The sequence below is a fragment of the Balaenoptera musculus genome, chromosome 5 (genome assembly GCF_009873245.2).
Source record: "Balaenoptera musculus isolate JJ_BM4_2016_0621 chromosome 5, mBalMus1.pri.v3, whole genome shotgun sequence".
In the NCBI taxonomy this organism is placed as follows: Eukaryota; Metazoa; Chordata; class Mammalia; order Artiodactyla; family Balaenopteridae; genus Balaenoptera; species Balaenoptera musculus.
The window spans coordinates 139,638,964-139,662,513 of NC_045789.1; the positions used below are offsets into that span (position 1 = coordinate 139,638,964).

Genomic DNA, 23,550 nt, shown 5'->3' on the forward strand with positions numbered 1-23,550 from the left:
GGACGGGGCGGTGGTTTCTGTTTCTGTGTCCAAGTCAGCTGGGTGTTCCCAGAGGACGGGGCGAGGGAGCTCTGGAGGGAGGGGCTGTCTGGGGCAGGTCTGACCCACGGGGCCCCAGTGAGGCTGGAGGGGGCACCAGCTGTGCCGCATGCGGGCTGTGTCCCCCAGGGAGACCGTCATCAGCGTCGCTGAGCTCATCAGTGCCATGAAGCAAATCAAGCACATTCCCGAAAGCAAGCTCGTCAGCTTGGCCTCGGCCCTGGACGAAAATAAGGATGGCAAGGTCAACATCGACGACCTTGTCAAGGTGGGTCGTGGGGGTCTTGCTGGGAGCCTTTTCCACCTGTGCGTCCACCCGAGAGGCCCCTGGGGCTGGTCTCGCCCTCGCCGCAAACACAGAGCGGAGGCAGGGCAGTGAGGCCGTCCGTCCGGAGCAGGCCACCTGCTCTTGCCTGGATGCCTGGCCTTGTCTGCAGAGCACGGTGTTGGGGTGGCTGGGCCGTGGCAGCCCGGAGGGGACGCGTGCGGTCCTCGGGGCTGGGCCTCAGGACCCCTGGGGGCCGCCTGAGGCCTGAGAGGGTGCCGGGAGCTTGGGCAGCCCAGGAGACCTGCACGGGGCTCCGCCTTCACAAGGACGGCTGTGGGCTCTGGCGTTGCTGTGGAGAGCACACCTTCGCCGGCGGCTCTCATGGCTCCAGGGTCTCCAGCCCGTTGGGGACTTTCCACTCAAACGTCTACCCAGAATGTCAGCGGACGTCACTTTGGTCGGGAGCACGGCCTTCCCCGCTCGTGGGCCGAGCGCCGTCACCCTAGCGGCAGCAGTGGCTGGGCAGGGCCCGTCGTCTGGGGCCCCTCCTTGGCGCTCACAGTGCTCTGCCCGAGCAGGGCCCGGCCCGGCAGCCTCTCTGTGTCGTCTGGCCCACCTTCCTGCAGCCCTGGGACCCGAGGGAGGCACAGCTGGTGCCCTCGCCTGGGCCTGCAGACCGTGGGCCTCCTGCTCTCCGAGCCCCGCTCCCTGGCGGCTCATAGCCTGGTCTGGGGCTGTGGAGCCTTTGGCTCTGTGCGGGTGGGGGTCTGGCCCTCAGAAGACCGGGGAAGATGGAGGACCAAGGGCCCCTGGCGGGACAGCGCGGCGGACGGGCGCCAAAGGCCATTCCAGCCTGGTGGCCGTGTGCCGTCTGCCCTCCGTGTCCTGAGGGGAGATTTCATGCTGTGAAGGGGCAGAGCCACCTCTGAGGCCCTTGTCCCTTCCCGTGTGTGCAGGTGATCGAGTTGGTGGACAAAGAAGACATTCACATCTCCACCAGCCAGGTGGCTGAGATCGTGGCCATGCTGGGGAAGGAGGAGAAGGTGGAGGAGAAGGAGAAGGCCAAGGAGAAAGCCGAGAAGGAGGCCGAGAAGGAGGCCGCGGAAGTGAAGAATTAGGGCCCGCCCGGCTCTCAGGTGCCTTGGTGGCCCTTCGTGCGTCTGCCGCAGCAGTCCTAACGTGACGGTGATTGCTTTGAAGTGATTCTTAGAGACAGGTCTAATATTTTGTCTGGAATAAATCAGAAACTTCAGAATCAGTCATTTTTAATTTTCATCATTCCACGAAGATTCAGTCAGTCTGGAATCCCTGAACCCCGCCAGGGAGTCTGCTCTGGATTCACGCGGTGGCCCGGTGCTGTCGCGGTCCCAGCTGTGGCAGGCAAGCGTGCGGCCTGCCGGCAGTGGGGCGTCGTGGCCCTGCACAGCCCCCTGGGCTCCTGAGGCGGCTCGGGCGTCCCCGCGTGTCCCCTGGCGGTGTCTGCTGCGGGAGGCGAGAGGACCGGCCGCGTGGACTCCCCGTGCCCGTGGAGCCCCAGGCGTGGGATTGGAGTCGTGCAGACACAGCCGCCTCGGCCCGGAGAGGATACTTCGTGCGTCGTGGGCTTGGATTCCCACAGATCAGCGTGAATGGGAGCCACTCGTGCGCGCTCCCAAGCTCACACCTGTAGCGAGTGAGCGAACATGCCCGTCGTCCCCGTGGCCTCCGGAGGGCCGCGTTCTCTGACGGGGATGTCAGGTCTCCTGCAAGTTTGCTCTTACGTGTGTACCCGAGCTCTTTCTTGAGTTCCCTTTGATTCTCACCTAACCCTAACCACTTAACTGGTGCAGAATTTCCTCACATGACAGTCTGCCTACCTGAGTAAATCCAACGTAAATTATGCTGGGAGAGGTGCTAATGAAGCCCTGGAAAATGAAGCATCTCATGTGCAGTAATTTGTTGTGCTTTTAGAAAGTTTCCTCATTTGGGGTGTTAGCGCCTCACCGCCCCCGTGGGTGTTTGGAGCGGGTTTCGCTGCACGTCCGGTGACGGGTCCACAACCGGCAGCTCGGGGAGGCCGGTGCTCCATGGCGGGGTGGGGGGGGGGGCGGCGGCCTGCGGCCCCAGCTCTGTTCGGCTGCTCCTGCGAAGGCTGGGTCAGGTACGGCAAGAACGTTCTTTGGGGGAAAACAAACATAGGAATCGGAAGACGTGGGCCTAGAGTGGCCAGATGAGCTGAGGGAGGACGACGATGAGATGATAGCTTCCAAGTTACTTGAAACTTTTTACTCAGCCGCTAAAGAAGAAACTAGACAAAATAAGAAGATTCTATATTCTCAGATGTAAACCTTCGTAAAGGGACAGTGGGTTCTAAAGGGTTCCTAGTTCAGTTATTCAAGAGGCGTGTTCCCCATGCTTAGTCGATATTTATGAGTTATCTCACGCGTGTTTTAGTGGCCTGCTTTTCCGCTGCGAAAGTGTGCTTGCTCGTGAACTTCGTGGTAGCCGGCGTGCCGCGGACGGGGTTGTCCTTCCCGCCTCCGTCCTCACCTCGCTGCCTTCGCCAGGCGCCTGGGGTGTCCCCGTCGCTGCTGTCGCACACCCCGCCCCCCCCGCCCTCCCAGATCGTGCGTGTCTGCGCCCCCAGTGCAGCGGGACCCTTCGCTGGTGTTTGTACCGTGGGCCACGGTCTGCTGCAGGCTTCCCCCTTTGCGTTGCTTGTTTTTACTGTCCTGAACTTTATTTATTGCCGCTGAGAGGAGTGCCCGGGTGCAGGTGTAAGGAACGCGGCGTAAGCTGTAAGGTGTAAGGTGTGGGAACGAGAGTCTCGTGTGGCGAGCGAGGCGTCAGGGCTGCCGTCTGTTGACTGAGCGCCCGGTGCCTGCGCCCGGCCTTCCCGAGCTTTCTCAGGAGGGCGCCTGCGTCCTCGGGATCTGTGACGCGGAATGGGAATTCTTCCTTCGCTCCACCTAAACACCCGTTTTTTCATTAGGGATTCAGGAAATTGGCAAGTGGCTTCCAGAGTCGCTTTGGAATATCAAAATCCAGGCTTTAAAAAGGAAGGGCACCTCGTAATTTGCAAAGAAGAACCTCCGGGCGGTGATCCTCACAGCGGGCCCTGGGCCGCTGGCGGCTCTGTCTCCGTGTCCGCCAGGGGCCCAGGGCCGGCTTCGCCTGAGGGCCGCCTCCTCGAGCTGTGTGTAAACACCTTTTTTAGAAATAGTGTTTTTATTAAAATATCAAATTCGTGTTCCTGGAACAGCTCAAAGCCAGATTTGTGAACCGTGTGGCCCACCGGCAGTCAGGGCGGGAAATGGCAGAGCTGTCTGAGCGTCTGGTCCCAGCCTCGCGGCAGGAAGCGTGACGAGAGGGCCTTCCAGCGCTCTGGCCTGGCCTCTGGTGTCCCCTTGTGCTGTGACCGCGTGCCCTGCCCGTCCCCTCAGACTGTGCTGGTGACGAGGCAGTCGAGTTGATGTAAGGAGAAGGTTGAATAAAGCGCTGTCGTGATGGCCTGTCTGCCCTGTGACGGTCTGTCTGTCAGGTCGGCGAGGCAGCCACTGCCTGGCCAGGCTCTCCTCTCCCCGACCCTCAGTGGCCCCGGGGTGCGGGGTGGTCCCTGGTGGGCAGGGCTGGGACCCTGGCCAGCCCTGGGGGGTGGGATTCTGTTCTGAGAGACTGAGGGCCCCTGGGGTCAGGGACAGCACTGCCTCCCCGGCCCTCATCTCTGGGCCCCGGGGGAGCGGGGGGGGGGGCCCCTACCCTGGGCAGAGAGCTGAGGCCCAGCTGGGAGGGCCGCCAGGCAGAGGGTCCAAGCAGCAGGACAGGCGCAGCGTCCTACCTCCCCATCCTCCCAGCGTGGACAGACCGCCCCCCGTGAGCTGGGATGTCCAGCCCATCTCAGGCAGCCTCACCCCTGCCCCGGCCCCAGGTCCCGTGGGGGCTCCTTGCCTTGCTGAGCCCCGACCCCCTGCCCAGGGACGTCCTCACCTGCACCCCATCTCTCCCTGAGCCTGGCCTTGGCCACAGTCTGCCCCCGGGGTTCTGCGGGCTCGCATGCAGGTCGTGACCCGTGTGGAAGAGAGATCGTTCCTGGGGGTGCAGGCACGGGCAGGGGGCTGCTGGGCCTCAGTGGCCCCTGTCCAGGTTCATCTAACCCCCGGCAGGCACCCAGTCCCCTCATGCTGAGGACTGAATGTGTCCACTGTACTTGGACCCTCCTCAGGCCGGGCCCCGGGAGAAGGTGGCTGGGGTCGGGGCCGTGCGAGTCTTCAGGTACAAGCCGGTGCTCCAGGACGTGAGGCTTCTCACTTCCGTGGTTCAGAAGGTCACATGGAGGGTCACCAAGGGCTCTGGCAAGGCTGACCCAGGGCGGGGGCGTGAGATGGGGCTATATATAGTCCAGAGACACCACAGCCAACCTAAAGGGACACTTCTGGCCAAAGCAAGGACAGAATGAGTAGCAAAAACAGTAAAGACAAAATCGATCATAAACAGAAATCCACACACCCAGCTGATCCTCAGGAAAGTCTTTCCCTGCTGATGGAGACTCTTAAACAGTGAGAACAGGTGACAGGAAAGAATTGGGGACTACCCTGTCTTCTCAGGAGGAAATGGAGCCCATCCCAGGAAGCTCTTCAGGGAATTCCAGCTGGTGGACAGACGGGAGAAATGCTGGAACCCACCTGGATGGCTGCCCTGGGGTCACGGGGGCAGGGAGCTGGGTGTGCGGGGCCACGGGCTATGTGCCCCAGGCACTGCCCCAGACACCCAGCCGGGGAAGTCTGATGACCCCACAGGAGCCACCAGCATGTCCATGGCCGTCCCTCTCCAAAAGCCACACGCAGGGGGAGGTCAACTGTGGTGGGGGGCGACTGGCGATGTTCCGTTCCGGGTGGCGGCACGTGTTTTTACACGTGGTGATGCGCCCCCCTGAAGACCATGGGGCCGAGAGGTAGACAGCTGCGTCCGAGTGTATTCAGGCACCCGCCTGGGGAAGAGGACACCGAGAGGCCGGTGTCCAGCCTGGCGACACTACAGGGTGGGAACAAGATTCCGGAGGCCAGGGGGCCAGGACGGAGGTGCAGACGCACACACCAGGTGAGTCACCGCAGGCCGCGAGGGGAAGGCAGAGGGCAAGGCCGGACCTAGAGGTCCGAGAATGGGGGCTCCGGACCCTCTGAGGGCAGGCGGGGTGTCAGCGCCTTGCTCCCTAAGCCCCGCAGCAGCCCGCCCCGGGCCTGGGCCGGACCCCACCGGCCCTGGGGCTCAGAGAAGACACCGGGCCGCGGGTGGAGGCGGGGCCGAGGTGAGGGGCGGGGCCAGGTGGGTGAGGGGCGGGGCAGTGGTGAGGAGGGGCGGGGCCGGGCGGGTGAGGGGCGGGGAGGTTTCCGGGGGAGGACTGAGCGGCTCCCCTGTTGGGCGCCGCAACCTGCCCACCTGGGCCCGTCCCTCTCCGGCCAGCGCCCCGCCCCGGGTCTCCGTCCGGTGTCCCAGAAAGCCGCGCCTCGCCTGCAGCCAGTCCCCGCAGTGTCCAGAGCGCGCACCCGGAGCCCAGCTGGGTCCAGGCAGGAGAGAGGCCGAGGGCAGAGCTGGGACTCGGCCTGGCCGGCGCTAGAGGGCCCCGCACCACGCCCGCACTGCGCCCGCCTCGCCGCCTCCCCGCCTCCCGGCCTTGGCCTCCCTCCAGGCTCTGGCCTTCGCTGGCCTCCTTGCCCTCCCCGTCACTATCGCCGCATGGACACAAACACGGGGTCTCTGGCAGGCTGGAGGGGCTTGGGGGCCGGGAGCACTTTCCCGAGTGGGGTCAGGTATTGGGCGGCATCGTTATCCAGAACCAAGCCCCTAGCAACCCCTCCTGCTCTCCAGAAAGAGGCCCCAGAAACCCCCTCAGTTGGAAGGTGAGTTGGACACAGCAATAAGGGGAGCGAGTTTCTTAGAAGCCAGAGTAAAAGTTCACACCGTCCAGAGGCTGGTTAGTCCCTCAAGACCGTGAGGCACGAGGGACTGAGGGAGGGGCACCAGGTGGCAAAGCAGGGGCTAGCGGGGGAGGGACAGCCAGCCCTGGGCAGCACTGGGTCCCAGGGAGGACGTGAGTCTGCATAGCCACCTGTCCCTGCATCCACCCTAGTCCCCCACTTGGCCTGGGCACCGCTGCCTCCTCCACGAAGCCTTCCCAGACTTACTCCCACCACTGCTGGGTGGGTGCCCTGCTCTGTCTTCCCTCTCCCTCAGGCTGTGGACTGTGCAGTAGATGGGCCCAGATGCTGTCGCTGGGTCCTCAGCACCCCAACGAGCCGAGCGTCAGCACGCAGCACCTGCCCAAAGTTGAAGGAGTGGCGGCGGCGGAGTGCAGGGGGCAATGGTGGGGCCCAAGGCGGGTGGCAGGCCTGGGAGGGGGTGGGAAGCCAGCAAGGAGCAGGAGTGTGGCCAGGAGTGCAGACTGTTGAATCAGGGCGCCAGGTGAGGGCTTTGTTTACATGGGGCTCCATGGGGGGACCCACCTAGAAACGTCCCCCTCCCCAGCTGACAGGGTAGGCAGATACCAGGGGGCAGGGTGAGGAGAGGGAGGCCTTGGAACCAGCAACAGGTACCTGGACGTGACCCTCAGGGCCCCTGAACTCCACGAGCTGGGGGCAGATGGGGGATGGGCAGGCCCAGAGCATTTCCCCATTGCCCCCTCCCACAAACACATCACCTGCATTCCCTGCCTTTGGAGACCCCCGACCAAGGCAGTGAAGACCACTGGTGACCCTGAGGTTCCGCCCTGCCAGCGTCAGGCCCCCGTGCAGCTGGGCACACCGGATCACCTTCACCCTAGCTCTGCCTAGGACACATCCTCTCTGAGCCAAAGACCTGGGCTGGAAAGCCTTGGAGAGCGCAAGACCCAGGAAGCCAGTCTAGTCTGGGGCCCCCACCCCTGCAGCTGTTGCTCCAGCAGCAACTAGTGACCCCTCCCTCCTTGGGGGACAGATGACAGGACTTGTCTTAGGTGGGCAGTGAGCACCCAGGAGCTGCCCGGGACTCCAGGACAGGAGACAAGAAAGCATGGATCTGAACCAGTTGTCTGTTTATTTTTTGGAAAGCACGTCTGCTGGTTTGGGCCAACACCTTTGGCCCCCACAAGGCTGGGGGCCCTGAGAACAGAGACCACCCTGAGCCCACTGACAAGCAGAGAATAGCCGCCCAAACTCAGGGCCATTAACAGTACAAAAAGTAACAAAACTGAATTTGTGGCTTTCTCTCCCAAGCTTTGAAAGGTAGCAGTCCGGGCCACAAAAGTCTAGAAGCATTGCGTAAGAAGTGTTAAATCTACAGCAAATATATCTTGTAAGAACTCAATAAATTATATATATAGATATATATAAACTTGTAACATCTAATAACATCTGAACCTGCATGCAGGGCTGGCCCCCCCCCCTCCCGAAACTGCCTCCCCGCCTGGAACACATGGCAATTAGAAGAACCTGTATGAAAATACCAGCTTGCTTTGACGTCTAAAAAAATAAATCTCCTAAAGAAAATTCTATAGAAATCTACTTCTCCTGCAAAAGAAGGCCAAAGGAAATAAAATATCCTCACGGAATCATCTCAAACTATTAACGACCCTTTAGGGTGCCAGGGGGCTGGCTCTGGCCTTGGGGTGTGGGCTGGACACACCCTCAGCAATGCCCCTAAACAAAGCATAAACCATCTCACCGTTAATAAGTTAAAACTTAAACCTCTGCCGTGCAGCTGGCTGAACACTAGGAGCCTGGGGAGAGATGGGGACACGGGCTCTGGGGGTCGATAAATAGCTTTACAAACATACAGGTCCAGGAACAATTTTTAAAACAAAACTGCGGTGCCAGAAAAGCCCCTCCAACCTCTGCGGGTTTTTGTGTGTCTCAACAGCGAGCCCCCCAGGAGGCCTCCTCCGACTAGGGCACCCCCGCCCCTGCACCCTCAGGGTCCCGTGCCTCAGTTGTACCAGCCTTCCTTCTTCCATATAGATATTTATATATATATGTATGTGTATATCATATACACAGCATCTATTTATATAAATGTACACTCATTTCTGGAATAAACCTTTCGGATAGAAGTTAAAGGCTCCCGCCTTCAGGTACCCGTAATTTCAGTCTCTGAGGGGCAGGGTGGGAAGTGGGGAGGCCTGGAGGTGGGGAGCTGCTAACACTCACCCCAGGCGCAAGGTGCCACTTGGGTGGGAGGTGTGCCACACGGGGGCTTCCCTGTAGGCTCAGCTTGGGCACTTGGAGGGGGGGCCTCAGCCCACTCTGGACACCGGAGCCCGGCCCGCCCCGATGCTCCCTGTGGGGTGGCAGCGGGGGTCACGGGAGCTTGGGGAGGGGCCCGGCTCCCCGCCCTGAGGAGCCCCACGGGAGGAGCCCCTTACATTCTACGTCCGGTCCACCGGTGCTGCCGGCCCAGGTGGCCAGGAGGTCACCGTACAGCAGGGCGGGCACGCCGGGGACCCCAGAGCACACACGTGTGCACACGTACACATGTGGAAGTTGTCTGTCCATCTGTCCACCTGTTCCAGGTCTTGAGTCCAGGCCGGTGAGACCCGTTGGTCACGGCACACCAGCGGCAGCACGGCAGGCTGGGGTCCGCTCTCACGTTGATGGGGGCTTGGCCCGCAGGCCGCGGCCCTTCACGTCCGCGAGCCCCCGCTACCTGGTGGGGCGGGGGGCAGCAGGTCATGGGCGAACACGGAGTCGTCCCCTGAGGAGCCGGAGCTGGGGGTGTCCTGGCCGCCCGGCGAGTACTGCTCGAAGGGCACCGACAGGTCCAGGTACTCCTGTGGGCGGGCCGGGGGGGGTGCGGTCAGCGCTACGCCACCTCCAACTCCAACGCCCGAGCCATCCAGGCCGGGGGGAGGGGGGAGGGGGAAGGGGCGGGGGGTCAGCGGGGCCCACACTCACGTCGGTGGATGTGACGGTGAGCACGCGGTCCAGGTCTTCCACCAGCTGCTTGAAGGTGGGCCTCTGGGAGGGCACGGCGTGCCAGCACTCACGCATGATCATGTACCTGGGGGCGGCACTCAGGTGGGCCCTGCTCTGCGCCCCGCGCCCTGGTGCCAGTCCCCCTCCCTTGGGAACAGCCTCGAGGCCGGCCCTCCCCCTGCCCGGGGCGGGGCTCAGTGGGGGCCCAGCAGGGTGCGGAGGTGACAGGCGGGCGCGCACACTCACAGGTCGTGCGTGCAGTTGGCTGGCTTGTCCATGCGGTGGCCTTCCTTCAGCAGCTTGAAGAGCTCCTCCACGGGGATGCCGGGGTACGGCGAGCCCCCCAGCGTGAAGATCTCCCAGAGCAGGACCCCGAAGGACCACCTGTGGGCGGCGGGGGCGCGGCACCGTCAGCCCACCCTGCCGCCCACGGGCCCCCGTGCACGCGGAAGCCCCAGAACAGACCCCAGTGGGGTGCAGGGGGCTACTGATGGTGCCGGCTCTGCCCCACGGCTCCCCGGCCCCTGCCCTGGTGTGGCCTGTGCCCCGCCCGGGTCTGGGGGCCACATACACGTCACTCTGGTGGGTGTAGACGCGGTCAAACAAGGCCTCGGGCGCCATCCACTTCACGGGCAGGCGGCCCTGGGAGGAGGAAGGGGGCTTGTTGACCGCCAGGCGCCCTCCCGGCTCAAGTCCCCCACCCTCCCAGGGCCGGGCTCACATTGGTGGTCTTTTTGTAGTAGTCGAGGTTGTGCACGTCGCGGGCCAGGCCGAAGTCCGCGATCTTCATCACGTTGTCCTCGGTCACCAGCACGTTGCGGGCGGCCAGGTCCCTGTGGATGCACTGGGGACAGGACCGGGCTTGAGGCGGTCGCCACCGGCCGCTCCCCCCGCCCCCCCGCCCGGCCCCGCCGGTGCTCACCTTCTGCGAGGCAAGGTACTCCATGCCCCGCGCCACCTGGTAGGCGCAGGAAACCAGGTCCTTGAAGGTGAGCTGCTCCTCGGGCAGCCGGCAAGTGTCGAAGGAGTAATCCGTGCCCGGGGGCCGCCGTGCCCGCAGGTACTCCCGCAGGTTGCCCTTGGCTGCGTACTCCACCAGCACGTACAGGGGCCCTGCGAGCACCGGGGTCTCAGAGGGCGCTGCGCCCGGGGGCCGCCCGCCGCCCGCCGCAGGCCCAGCACCCACCGCCCTGCGTGCAGGCGCCCAGCAGGTTGATGATGTTCTTATGCTTCCCGATCATCTTCATCATCTCCATCTCGGACACCAGGTCCGACAGGTCCTTGTCTGTGGCGTCATCTGGGCGGGGAAGGGGTTGTGTCAGGCAGGGCCGCCCAGCCTGGCCCAGGCTCCCCTCGCCACGTCCCTCCCTCACCTTTCAGCATCTTCACCGCCACCGTGACGGGCTTGGCAGCCCGGTCCTTGTCGATGCCGATGGCCTCCGCCATGACCACCTGGCCGAAGCAGCCCTCCCCGAGTGGCTTGCCCAGAGTCAGCCTGGTGGCAAAAGCAGAGAAGCGATGAGCACGCCCGCCCGCTCCAGGCCCTGTCCCAGGCAGCCTGAGGTGCAGCGCCACCACCTCCAGGAAGCCCGCCACCCTCACCCCGGCGACCCTGCTCGTGCTGGTGGAGGACCTTGCCCCCCCGCCTCTGGGCCGGTGAGAGCACTTTTCCAGGGGTGGGTCTTCCCCGCTGCGCCCCAGCCCCCTCTCCGGCAGTGGCCTACCTGATTCCCATCTGAATGCAGCCGGGTCTGAGTGGGTCCCCTCCCCGCCACTGGGCCCCCACCGTGTGTGCGCACCCCCCCCCAACCCGGGTCAGGGCCCCAGGCCTTCGCACACCACTGACCGGGCCCGGGACAGCTCCCACTTGGGGTCGGCGGGCAGCTCGAGCTCAGAGACGTTGGCCAGCGCAGGGCCCTCCCCCGAGGACAGCCGGGCGATCCGCACCAGCGGCGTGTTGGAGCTCATGGACGAGCTGGACTCCAAGGACACCTGCTTGGGTCAGCAGGGGCAGGTTGGTGCCGCGGGGCCGCACAACCAGGGCGCGGGGGCGAGGGTGCGGCCCCCTCGGACCGTAGGCCGAGGCCGGGCCCGGGGTGGCTGCCTGACTCTGTGCAGCACTGAGCGAAGACTTCTAAAATGTTCTGTGCCCAGAGTGACCTGGCTCTGTGCGGTGACCACGGAGACCAGGGCGGGCTCGGAGCCCCCCACAGCAGAGGGGCTGTCCCCGGGCAGGCCCCAGGCCCCAGGCCCCGACACTAGGAAGGGGACTGAGCGTGGGAGCCCGGGAGGCCGGGGCAGGGGCATGGGCGGCTCGGAACCTGGTATCTACTTTCTGTTACCTGTCGCTTGAGCGGGAAGCGGGAGACCTTGTGCACGGCGGGCGAGCCCAGGCCCTTCTTGGGGGGGCTGCGCAGGCGGCAGAGGGTCACAGCGGCCACCACCAGGATGAAGAGGAGGAAGCCCACCCCGTAGCTGAGGACACCTGCGTACACACTGCCAGCCTCACCAGCCTCCACCAGCTCCTCCTCAGCTGCAAAGACACGGGCGTTGGGGGCCTGGCCCAGCCTCTCAGGAGCCCCCGCGGGCCGCCCTGGGCCGGGCCGGGGGGCTCAGCTCCCCCGATGCGGGTGCTGAGGCCTGAAGGGCCTACTCGTTGAAGGTCCAGCAGCCAGAAACGCCTGGGCCCGGAGGGGCAGACCCAGGACAGAAAGAGCCCAGCGGAGCCAGCGGCACCCTCACCCGCCACCCGGGAGACACCAAAGCCACCGTATCGGCTGCTGGGGACCCCGCTGGGATGGGGCACTCGAGGGAGGCCCTCTGGGCCAAGACAGGGCCGTGTGGGCTCTGTCCCCATACCAGGCACAGGGCCTGGCTCGAGGGCTCGGCGGTCCCCTGCCTGTCCCCGGCGGCGCTGGCGTGCCCCGGGCTGCAGCCCCGAGAGGACAGGTGCAGAGCGACAGCAGCAGGAGCGGGTACCTGGCAGCACCACCAGCCACGCAGAGTGATGGGAAAACCCGATAGAATTGCCCGCCAGACACGTGTACTCCCCCGCGTCCTCAAAGGTGACATTGCGCAAGGACAGAACCTCTAGCTCCTTGTCGGTGGTGTTAGCGCCCGCCGTCTACAAAGAGAGAACAGAGCGCGATAGGAGAGCGCCAGCACCTCCCGCGGGCACCACAGCCAGAGTCCACGCGGCGACCATCCAGCCAGGCTGCAAGGAAAACGCCGCCACCGCCACCACGGCCACGGCCACGGCGGCCGAGGGCCCTCTGCCTCGTGCGTCCACACCGAGCCCGAAGCCAGTCCCTCCACCGGCAAGTCCTCTGTCCCAGGTGAGCCAGGCGTGCGACCGGCAGCACAGCAGGAGGGGTTAGCGCGCACCAGGAGGGGGCAGGCGGGCAGGCGGTCGGGCAGGCGACAGAGAGACGGGCAGGAAGCGAGCAGCAGCGGGAGCCGTGGCCAGAGAGAGAGAGAGATGGAGAGAGAGCGAGAGAGCGAGGGCAGTGCAAGGCGGGCTCTCAGGGCCCGGCCTCGGGGGTGAGGGCCTCTGGGGCGGGGCGGGGGGCGGCGGGGTGCGCGCGGGGGTGCAGGCGGGTCAGCACAGGCCACGGGGCTCGAAGCAGGCGGTCACGGCGGAGGCCAGAGGGGTGGCGGTGCAGAGGCGGCGCAGATGTGGCCACGCCAGGAGCAGGGTGTGAGCCGGGGACGGGGCACGAGCGGCGGGGCGTGCAGGTGGGCGCAGGGCCAGGGCGTCGGAGCTGGAGCTCGGCGTGCCAGGCAGGCGTGGGACAGAGTTGTTACCTGCTTGGGGCCCGCGAACACGCAGCCAAAAGGCCTTCTCAGCCACGCCTATGAAATTGGAGGCTCGACAGAGGTACTCGCCCCCGTCGCGCTCGGACACATTGGCCAGGCGGAGGCGCACGTCAGCCTCCGCACTCTCACTGATCCACGACTGCAGGGACAAGAGACCCGGCTCAGGCGCGGAAGCCCTGCCGGGCATGGAAATGGCCGCGCAGGCGCGGGCCCGTCTAGACCCCAGGCTCTGAGGCGCTGAGACCCCCAAGGAACAGATGGGCGGACTAGGCTGTGCCGGCTAGGAAGGCTGCCTGGAGGCGGCTTGCAGGCACCTCACAGTGGCGGCTGTCGTCTCAGCGGATGCGCCTTCCCCTCATCCACCCCAACAGCCCGGCTCGCAGCCCTGGCTGGTGGCGCTCAGAGAGGCCCTCCCAGGGCACTCGAGCTGCCCACCGCGGGGGCCCCGGCTGCGACGCCGCTGGGCCGAGAGCACCCGGCACCACCCCACGGCTGGTCTGGACTCCTGCTCCCGCCCCGCAGGCCCATCTCGTCTCTAAACAGATGTTTCTCTTTGGGCTGCAAGTGTCGCAATCACCCCAACTCGGGGGGCCCCCACCCCCGGGGCCGTGGGAACAAAGCTCAGGCGGTCCTGCCCTGAGGGCCCAGAGAGGTGGGCGGGTGGCCGTCTGAAGGCAGACAAGGGCGCAAGGACACAGGACTCACTGTAGGTCCTGGCGTGCTGGGCTGGGCCCCACCTCCCGAGCCGACCCCCCCACTGCTTCTCCCCGCAGGTCTAAAGCCTGTGCCCCGACCCCCGTCCCTTAAACACGACAGGCCTCCTGCCTGGGATGCCCTCCCCATCCCCGGCGAAGGGGGCCCCCGCGGGGCCAGGCCTGACGGCTCACCTGCAAGGAGCCCCCCCACCCCAAGCCCGCCTGCCCCACCCAGCCAGCGGCGGGGCCCACCTTGAGCACCGTGACGTAGGGCGTGCCATCGGGCCCCACTTTGCTGCCGTTCACCTCCACGTGCTTGAGCCACTGGATGTGGGGCTGCGCGTCGCTGTACACCTTGCAGTGGAATTCCACGTCGCTGCCCAGCACCGCCGTCTGGTTGGCGGGCAGCCCCGCCTGCAGGATGGGCCGGTGCGGCGAGCGCTCTGCGGGGCAGGGGGCGCTCAGAGGCTGCCTGACCCGCGCCCGCTCGCCACCCGCACCCGCCAGCCCGGGCCTCACCCAGCACGTCCAGGGTGTACGTCTGCCGGATGCTGCCGAACTTGTTCTCCACGACGCACGTGTAGTTGCCGCGGTCCGAAGGCACCACGCTCTCCATGACCAGGCTCCACTGCTGGTGCCGCAGCTGCAGGTGGACACGGGTGAGCGGACGGCGGGCTGTGCCCTGCGGGCCGGTGCCGAGGCCCCAGCGCCCCCCGCCGGGCCCACCTTGATGCCCCCGATGCGGTGCTCGCCTCGGAACTCCTTGCCGTTCTTCAGCCAGGAGATGGACGGGGTGGGGTTGCCGGCGGCCGGGCAGCGGAAGCGAACCGTGTTGGCAGCCGGCACCGCCAGCAGCTTCTTATCCATCCGCTCAGGCCGCGTCCAGTAAGGGGCGCCTGCTGGCAGAGGGGCCCAGGAAGGCTGTGACCAGGGCGGGAGTAGCGGCCTGCCTGCCCCGCTCCAGCCTCAGTCTCCCCTCCTGTGTAGGAAACGTCGGCCTTTTGAAGACCCCTGCCTGGGCCGCACAAGCCTTCGGTGGCCTCAGTGCCACCTCCCGGCATTCGAAAGCCAGGTCCCCTCCCTTCCGTCCACTTCCCTCAAGCGCCTGCTCCAGCCGAGAGGGCCCCGTGCGCCACACCACGGCCCAGGAGCCTTCACGACGCAAAGGTGTCCTCCCAGGGGAGCACCCACCCACCCAGGCAGGCCCACCAGAGGGGAGACGCAGCCCGCAGAGAGACCAGGTCACGCCGGGTTAGGAAGCCCGGCTGGACGCACGGGCAGGGCCAGGCCTTGGGAGGGAGCTTACCAGGAGGCAAGACCCAGCCGCCCGCAGAACCCGGAGCCTTGAGACCGGCCAGGAGCCGCTAGAATCTGCGAGACCCCGGACCACCCTCCGCACCCTGGGCACCAGGTGGGACGCGGTGACAGGGTGTCTGGCGCTTACGTAGAGGACACGTGAGGAAACGGGAGGGGCCGCTCCAGTCCCATCCTGTTTTCCAGGACCGTCCCACCCCCACCCTCACAGCCCAACTGGCTTTTCCCCCTTGGGGCTGGGGTGAGGCTGCATTCCCGCCACGGGGAGGCTGGGTGGGTGTCCCCAGGAGGGAGGGAGCCCTTCCCCGCGACCCTGCTGCCATCCATGCAGCCACCTCCGAGCGGGTGCTGAAGCCCAGGTGGGGAGCAGTGTGGGCAGGCGCCGGGGAGAGCTCCGGGGGGGCGGTGTCAGAGACCCCAGGGTGGCCCAGGGAGCCCGGCAGGGAGGGGCTGGTCCCTGGGGCTGGAGACCGCGAGGCCTTCAGGAAGGCAGCTCTGCCAGCAACCCTGCTCAGTGTCCCTGAGCCCACTCCGGAAGAAGAACACCAACGCCCTGCCTGGGACGGCCAGAGTGAGCGGGACACGCAGGGGACAGGCGGGAGGTGGCGGGGCACCCGCCGGGGCCCTCACCCCCGTCCCGCATCTCGGGGCATCTCAAACTCAGCTCCTCCAAAACCAGATGCCACCTCCCCGAACCGGCCCCTCCCGCTGGGCAAAGCCCACCCTGCTCACGGTTCCAGGCCCAAGTACCTGGGCGCTGTCACCCTCAGCCTGTCACCGGAAAGCACCGCCGGCAGCCCCTTCACAGTGAATACGCCCAGACCTGCTGTCCCTGGTGCTCAGCGCCACCCTCCTCTCCCACCCGCACTGTCTCCGTCGCCCCCCACCGGCCCTAACCCCTCTGTCCGCTGCCGCCTGCCCTGTCTCAGTCACACGTGGGACGGGCCACCTCGCCCACCGGCCTCACTCCCCCAGCCCCGGCCACACCGGCCCCCCGGCTGCTCCTGGAGTCCCGGGCCCCGGTCCCCTCCCCACAGCACGGTGCCCCATCCCACCTGTCACCTGCCACCCGGACTCCAGAGCTGGGCACGCATCGCCGCCACCCCACACTAAGGGGACCCCACGGAGATGGCCCCCAGACCTCGGTCTCTCCCCTGCCTGGTGAGCAGGGCCCCAGGTGGGAGGTCGGTCCCCAGCCCTGGGCAGCCCTGCGTGCCTGGAACCCGGTCTCACCTGTGTCTTCAGCCTCGTCCTCCCCATCTTCATCGTCTCCCGAGGACGGAGCGTCTGTAGCGCAGGCGAGAGGGAAATGTGGGAGGTGGCCCTGCAAGCAGGCAGGTGCCCCTCCTCCGACGGCGCCTCCCGGGGGGCTCCTCTGCCCGTGACCACCAGGACCCTAGGGCACGGTGTTGCTCGGGAGTGTCGCGGGCCCCAGCAGGCCCTACCTGTCACGCGCACGGTGAAGCGGCACAGGACGCTCTGGGAGAGGCGCTGGCGGCAGCTGTAGGCCCCGGCGTCCTCATGGGAGGCGTTGAGCACCTGCAGCCGCTGCGGCCCCACCAGGATGCGGTCTGAGGGCGCCAGCGCCACGCCGTCCTTCACCCAGACCGTGGGCCCTGAGGGAGCCCCCGCGGGCAAGTGGCAGCTCAGCTCCACGGTGTCCCCGCTGCCAAAGACCAGCTCCTGCTGGCCAGGCTCAGGGCCCGGGACCTCTGCGGGCAAGATGGGGGCCCATGAGGCAGGCGCTCCCCAAACCAGGGGCGCCGGGCGCTCCGCACCCCGCACTGTGGCACCACACGCGCCAGGGGCCCGTCTGGGGCCTGGGTGGGGCTGAGGTGGCCCCAGGGGAGGGAAGAGCCCGTGGTCCTGCCGACCGTCCCACAGGGCCGGGGCGCGGGCACTGTTCGGAGTGCCAACAGGTCTCCGTCCCGAGGACGACCCTGCCGTGGTGGCGCTTACGTAGAGGACACGCGAGGAAACGGGAGGGGCCGCTCCAGTCCGGCACTGTCTGGGGACACGGAACACTCCAACGTCAGAGTGTCCAATTTTCCTTTGATTCTTTTCAGTGATTTAGAAATGCAACATCCGCTCCAACCTCATGGGCAGCAGCAAAGCAGGAGGTGGGCGTGCTGTGTTTGGCCGACCTCAGCTAAAACAGAGGCTCAGAGGTGGGAATGACCGGGGTAGTGACAAGACAATTCATCCCCGGAGGGGGTTCCCACTTGGTGCCCCCCACCCCTCATCTTGGCTTCAAAACCAGTTCGGGACCTGCCCAGCACCAGAAGGGAGCGCCGCAGTCAGACAACACCCCCCAGCCTTTCAGAACAGCTCCACGCTGACGCAGGCAAGGCCAGCCCGGAGTGGGGGCTCTCAGGGGCGTGAACAGCCTGAACCCCAACTCAGACTACGCCTCAGCAGTAAATTAGAGAGAACATATACCCAGAAAGAGACTAGAAATACAGACATGGTACCAGTTCTGGCCAGTGGGGCCTCACAGGCCAGTGGGGTGAGGGGACCTAGGACCCCTCATCTTACAGATGAGGACACAGGCGAGGGGAGGAAGACTGCAGGCTCGGCTGGCGGAGAGGCCAGAGCAGGGACCGTCAGGCCAGGCTGAGGAGGCCCGGCCCACCTCTCCCCGCAGGTGCCGAGAAGTTGGGGTGGAGGGTCCTTGCCGAGGGTGGATGTCCACTGTGGCCCCTGCGCCCCTCCCCTGACCAGTGGCTGCCCAGATCCCAAGGGGCCAACAAGGCCTGAGACCCAGGGGCTGACCAGCCCCCCAGGTCTCCCTGCCAGAGCCAGACAATGCAGGGCGCAGGCAGGCAGCCTGGGCTTTGGGCCCGGGACAGGGGTGGGTGGTCCCACCACGCAGACCCAGCTGGGTTGGTCACACCGTTACTTGTCATTCTGCCGACGCACGGCCTAGATTCGAGGGCCCAGCTGCCCATTCTGGCCACGCCAGTCCCTGGCTCCTGAGACGGACCCCATTCTGCCCCCCACCTCAGGAGGTTCCACAAGCTCGGCGCCCACCAGAAGGGTCCCTGAAGTGCCCATGGGGTCTGCATCCCCAGGGTCCCCACAGTCAGGGGGCTCCTGGCCTGACTTCCAGACCCCCAGTCCTGGCCACGGTGTTATGTGGGGACCACCCAGTGCCGGGAGCCGGCTGAGGCCCCCCAGAAGGCCGAGAACAGGCTGGCTGTGGCCGCCTCAGCCCTAGGCCCCGGCCCAAGGGCAACAGTGGTTGGTTCCGGTTTGGTCTGGGTGGCGAAGGCAGGTCAAGCCATCCACACAAGTATTTGCTTCAACCTGGTCCAGCAGGGGGCTGGGAGGACCCAGCACGGCCCCCGGGGCCAGCAGCCACTGGCCGGTGTTGGGGCGCAGAGGGCCCTGCACTCTGCCGAGGGCCGGCCCCTGACCTGCCCAGCACCCTGCCCCACTAGGTGGCCGTAGAGGCCAGGGACCTCCGGACCAGGGCACGGACGGCAGTAGCACCCCCACTTCCTGCAGATCCAATCCACTCTGCGCCACAGAGGACCCGGGGGAGACCAGGCAACGCCAAGGAGGGAGCGGCGGTGGCATCAGGCGGGGGGACACAGAGTGATGGGCAGGGCCCGAGGGGGCAGTCTGCCTAGGGGGCGGTGAGGGCACATGCTGTGGGCTACTCAGCTCCCACCACAATGGCCTCAGGAAGGAGGCTTTCTTGATCAACAAAAGGGGGCCCGTCCACACCCACACAGGCACTGGGGCCACACACGTCGGAAGACAAATGTCCTCTGTGCCATGGTGGGTGCCCACGTGCCATGCGGGGGTGGGCAGAGGTGGAGTGTCCGCCCCTGTGGGTCCCACAGCACCTGTTCCAGCCTGCACCCCCGCCAAAGGCCTGAGCTCAGTGAGGGGGCCGCCAAGGGGTACTGTGTCCTGGAGGGGCCAAGCCGGGCCTTCGGGCACGTCCCCCAGGCCCAGAATCCTCCTGACTCTGCCACTCACGGGCCCCGTGACTGAGTTTTCCCCACTGGCGGGCCAGGGGGGCCACCAGAAGCAGTTAAAGCACTGGAGCCGGTGAAAATAGGGGGCGCGAGACCCCCCCCCTGCCCCGGGGCTACACCCCAGGATTGATGTCCACCAGGCCGCAGCCGGAGAGGAGCCAGTCTGCTTTGGAGGGCTGTTACCCCTGCTGGGGGAAACTCGCTCCCCGTTTGGGGTCACTACAGTTGAGACCCACTCAATGCATATGGGGTGTGCAGCGGTCGGGCCACCCTCCATGAGAGGGGCCTGGAGGAGACCCCAGGGAACAAGCATCACATCCAGACCCAATTCAAAGGAGCCGCCTGGAGCTGACAACAGAGGAAGAGCAAAGCCCTCTGGTTCTGGATGTGCGTGAAGCTCTCTGATGCCAGGTACATGCTTTAAGTAGCCGGGAGGGGCGCCCCAAAGGGACCCTGAAGTCATGGCCTTCCCGCCTCCCCAGTCACCTCTCCACCCGGAAACAATATGAAAAGTTTCGTAACAAAGTGAGAAAAAGAAAGGGGTGGGATCCGGAGGCCTGGCGGGCTAATGAGGACTTACAGGATTATCCAGCCTAATCCTCCAACAACCCTTCTGTTATCCTGCACATCGAGGAAACTGAGGCTGCAGGAAAGCAACCAGAACCAGGGTGGGCAGCCAGCAGCCTCGGGCCCAGCAGGGCCTGGGGTCAGGGAGCCCCCCACCCCCACCCCGGTCCCCTAGCCTGAAGAGGCTCCTCACCGTTCATTCACTTGTAAATCACTCAGGCCGGCCTGGCCACCCGCTGCCCCAAACCGGTGCCTGAGCAGACGCCCGGCCTACCTCCTCAAGGAGACCCCTAGCTCCTCTCTAGGTTCAACTGTAAAATGGGGCGCACCAGGCCCCAGATAGGGCCCCAAATGGGACTTGACGGCCTGGGGGGGCGAGGGCCTGGGGGGGCGGGGGCATCCTTGGCTCCGTGCAGGGGCTCAGAGGCCAGAAGTCCAGCCTCAGGCTCAGCCCAGGTTAATGAACCACCCAGAGGCCCGTGGGGCTCAAAGTCCAGCCCTGATGAGGAGCAGGTGGGGGAGGGTGCAGCCAGTGCCTTCCTGGGAAGTGCCCTGCACCCCCCCAGAGACCCCTCCTGGCTGGGTGGGTCCCCATCAACCTTCCTGCCTGTTAGGGGCCCCCGCCAGTGGCTTCCTGTGGAGACGGAGGCTGCCCTGGCGGGGCCTGGGGTGGCCAGGGCCGTCCAGCAGCGGACACTTTCCCTAGTGTCCGTGACCCCTGCCAGCTCCGGCTCCGTAATTTATGTTCCCCAGGAAAGTGCCAGGCTGGGACCTTTGTAAATTTCACGAGGCCTTTGTATTTTTACTGCCTGGCCGGTGGCCCAGCTCCTTCAGGAACCGGATTAGGTTTATTGACCTATCAACTCACTACCTGTTTCACCAACTTTACTGCGGGGACAGGGGCCCCGGTGCGCGGGCACCCCAGCCCCTGGGGGGGTCTTCAGGACGCTCACCCCAGGCCCGCATCTGGTGGGGTCGCTGCCAGTTCCCCGAGGCGGGGAAGGAGGGGGCCACTGCCCCACCTCCGCGCCGCAGGGGGTCCGGGAGGTCTGGAGCTCCGCCCACCGGCCCCTCCCCCGGGGCTAGTTGACATTCCCCGACCGTAGGGAGTAATATCTTTATCTGAATGCGAATGCTAATTCGGGGCTCCCCCCGCGGCCGCCTATTCTGCGCCCCTGGAAGCGGGGGCCGCCCTAGCAAGCGCTAAAAGCGCGCCCTGACCTCCCGACGGCCTCTGTCACGCCGCTGAATGACACGCACATTCAAGCGCCGGGCCCACTTTCATTCATAAAAAAATGACATTGTTCCGGGAGGCCGCAGCCGCCGCCGGAGGAAGGGGCGCGGGGGACGCAGGGAGGGGCGGGCCGCCATCTGCCTCCGTCCAGCCCGCGGCCGCCGCCTCCCTGGCACTGCGCGCCCGCAGCCGCTCGACTCACACCTCCCCGCGAGGCCCGGCCGCCATCAATGCGCGGTCTGTGGCCGCGCCGAGGTACAAAGGAGCGGCTGTTCGGGTCTCGCCCGGGTGGGGCGTGAGCTCACCGGGCGAAGGCCTCCCTCCGCGCGGCCGCCGGGCTGGGGACGGGGGTGCGCGCAGCCCCCTCGCCCGCGCCGGTCCTCGCCAGCACCCCGGAGTTGGCGGTCTCCAGGGGGCGGGCTCCCTACGGTCTCCTACCCGGCCTCCCCTCTCTGCCCGGCCGCCGCCGGTAGCCTGGCGGCGCGTGTGCGGGGCGTGGGCACCCGAAGCGCTCGGCCGGGCGCAGCGGGGGGCAGCGCGCGCTGCACCTCGAGGGCCCTGCGCGTGTGCGGGGCAGGGCCCGGTGCCAAGACGCGCTCCCGCCCCGCCCCTGCCCAGGCTCTACGGGCCCTCCTCGCAGACCCTCGACGTCCCGCTGGACCTTGACCGCCAGCGGGGTTCCGCGGCTCCACATTGCTCGGACATCCGCCCTCTCACCTCCCGGCCCCCGCCTGGCGTTCGGTGCGCACCCCTGGGGGCAGTCATCTTAACTCACAGGGCATGAGAGCTGGGTGGGGGGAAACGGAGGCACTAGGTGTCACCTGGTCATGCAGGCCACTGAGGGGCTGGGGCCCGGCCCCGGGCTGACGCACTCTCATACCCTCCCTCCAAAGTCCAACCTCTCGCTTTGGCTGAAGCTGGCCATGAACTGGGGCCCGAAGGGGGTTGGGGGAGAGGCACCAACAGCAGAAACTGTCCGTCAGCACAGAACCCGCGGAACAATGGGAATCGTGGAAACGCAGTCCCCGAGCCCTCCCGACAGCGCCCGGGCGCAGGCTGCGCCCCACTGGGGAACCGCTGGGGGCGGGGGTTGCGGACTCCACCGCGGTGCCCGGCTTGCCGCCGCAGCCTCGCACTTGGGTGGCAGCCCTGCGGCTCCAGGCGCCCCACAAACTGCCGCGCCAGCTCTGGCCCCGATCCCCGGGGAGGGAGGGCGGCAGAAACCCGGACGCTGGCCCCGCTATGCCAGCCCAGAGCAAGCCCTGGGGCCCACTCAGATCTCCGGCGCCCCACACCCACCCAGGCGCCCGTTCCCCGGCCCCGACGCTTCTGCCTGCCGGGACCCCATGCCCCTCCCCAGTACCCGTCGGGTCCTTCCGTACCTGCTGCTCTCCGCACGACGCGCTGCTCCATGCCCGGGGACCCGGAGACGGCGCCGGTCATCACGACTGCCACGGCCACAAAGAACGCGAGGGAGCAAGCCGGGGCGCCCATAGCTGGGGCGGGTGTTACGACGTCCTCAGGCGGCGCGCGCCAGCATGCTGCCCCCCATGGCCCGGTTCTGGCACCGGCGGGAGGGCGCCACTCGGGAGTCTGTTGGAGGAGGCAGGCAACTCGTTACTCGGGCGCGCAAGGGCGGAGGCGGCGGTGGCAGGGCTCCTGCGCCCCGGCCCCTCCGATCCCCGTCCGCCCCGCCCGCCGCCGCCGCCCAGGGCTCCCGGGCCGCCTGGCGCCGGCCGCCGCCTCCCCGCCGCGGTCCCTCCCTCCCCCTTCCCTCCCTGGCTGCTGCAGAGCCCTCCCAGGGCGGCGGCGGCGGCGGCTGCAAACTTTCCAGAGCTGGAAGCCCGCGCCCCGGCCGGGCCCCGCCGCAGAGACCGCTCGGGATCCGAGCCCGCCGCGCGCTCTGGACCTGCCGCGCGCCCGCCTGGACCCCTCGCGCCCGCCGGGTCCCCACGCACCGACCTGGCAGCCGCGGGCGCCCGACTCACTGAGCGCGGCTCTGGCTCGCGCTCGCTGCCCGCCGGCCCAGCGCCTGCGCCCCGTCCCTCCGGCCGTCGGCTCGGCGGTGCGTCCGTGCGCCCGGCCGAGCTGGACCGCGCGGCGCCAGCTGCCCGCGCCGCCGCCGCCGCCGCCACCGCGCACTGAGCCCGGGCTGCCCGGCGCGCGGCAAGCCAGTGGGGGCCGGCCTGCGCCCGCCCCGCCCCGCCCCGGCCACGCCCGCTCTGGCCCGTTCGGGCGCGGGGACACGCCCCTCCCCTGGGGCGGTCCGGGGGCGGGGCCGCGGCTTGCCTCGCCTCTGCCCGCGGAGGGGATTAGAGGGGGCGGGGCGGGACGGGGGCGCCCGGCGGTCTCGGAGGGACGGGGGCGCCCGGCGGTCTCGGAGGGCGTGGGAGCCCGGCTCCGTGGCGAGGCCCCCCGTCGCACTGCTGGGCCCGGCGCTGAGGGCCGCCCCGCGCGGGGCGGGCGCACAGAGAGCCCGAGCGCAGGCTTCTATTTGCACAGCGCGCAGTCCCGGTTAGCACCCGGCCGCCCACCAGGGGCTCAGGCCCCGGAAGGCTAGGAAGGAGGGGGCGGTGTAGAGAGGGGTGGTCTCTGTGGGTGAAACGTGTCAGGGAGGCTTAACAGAGAAGGAGCTGCACAGGCTGAGCCCGGAGGCGTGAGCAGCACAGAAAGCCTGGGGACGAAGGACACTTCTGCCTGCCCGCCTGGG

The 23,550-nt window shown here is 66.9% G+C and overlaps 2 protein-coding genes across 22 annotated transcripts in view; one reads left to right on the plus strand and one right to left on the minus strand.

The window, feature by feature from the left end:
• Positions 1 to 3,802, plus strand: part of LETM1 (leucine zipper and EF-hand containing transmembrane protein 1) — a 32,953-nt gene extending 29,151 nt beyond the window's left edge. For all 3 annotated transcript variants that reach the window (XM_036852480.1, XM_036852482.1, XM_036852481.1), the window contains 2 exons: positions 169 to 307; positions 1,264 to 3,802. In XM_036852480.1, coding sequence (XP_036708375.1) covers positions 169 to 307; positions 1,264 to 1,425 — 301 coding nt within the window. In that variant the 3' untranslated portion in view covers positions 1,426 to 3,802. The remainder of the gene's footprint in view (positions 1 to 168; positions 308 to 1,263) is intronic.
• Positions 3,803 to 7,331: 3,529 nt separating this feature from the next.
• On the minus strand, positions 7,332 to 22,992 carry FGFR3 (fibroblast growth factor receptor 3). 19 transcript variants are annotated; one of them, XM_036852496.1, is made up of 18 exons: positions 22,803 to 22,992; positions 22,223 to 22,433; positions 16,499 to 16,669; positions 16,287 to 16,340; positions 14,466 to 14,638; positions 14,259 to 14,382; positions 13,992 to 14,182; positions 13,033 to 13,183; positions 11,571 to 11,761; positions 11,075 to 11,223; positions 10,602 to 10,723; positions 10,415 to 10,525; positions 10,151 to 10,341; positions 9,950 to 10,072; positions 9,800 to 9,870; positions 9,475 to 9,612; positions 9,208 to 9,313; positions 7,332 to 8,959 (listed from the first exon to the last, which is right to left on the minus strand). In XM_036852496.1, exons 2-18 carry the CDS (start codon positions 22,332 to 22,334, stop codon positions 8,726 to 8,728), a joined length of 2,412 nt encoding a protein of 803 aa, XP_036708391.1. In that variant the 5' UTR covers positions 22,335 to 22,433; positions 22,803 to 22,992; the 3' UTR covers positions 7,332 to 8,725. The 19 variants fall into 19 exon arrangements, with proteins under 19 accessions (XP_036708391.1, XP_036708381.1, XP_036708384.1 ...); XM_036852486.1 differs by having other exon boundaries at positions 14,466 to 14,635; positions 16,499 to 16,765; XM_036852489.1 differs by lacking the exon at positions 13,033 to 13,183 and adding an exon at positions 12,208 to 12,352 and having other exon boundaries at positions 11,075 to 11,220; positions 16,499 to 16,765.
• Between the last annotated feature and the right edge of the window lie 558 nt (positions 22,993 to 23,550).

Coding starts and splice junctions, on each gene's coding strand:
- FGFR3 (XM_036852483.1), bottom strand. CDS start 22,334: ATGGGCGCCCCGGCTTGCTCCCTCGCGTTCTTTGTGGCCGTGGCAGTC. Junction 10,724..11,074: donor TGGGAGCTGTCCCGGGCCCG/GTCAGTGGTGTG, acceptor TTTTGCCACCAG/GCTGACTCTGGGCAAGCCAC. Junction 8,960..9,207: donor TCACCGTCACATCCACCGAC/GTGAGTGTGGGC, acceptor CCGCCCCACCAG/GTAGCGGGGGCTCGCGGACG.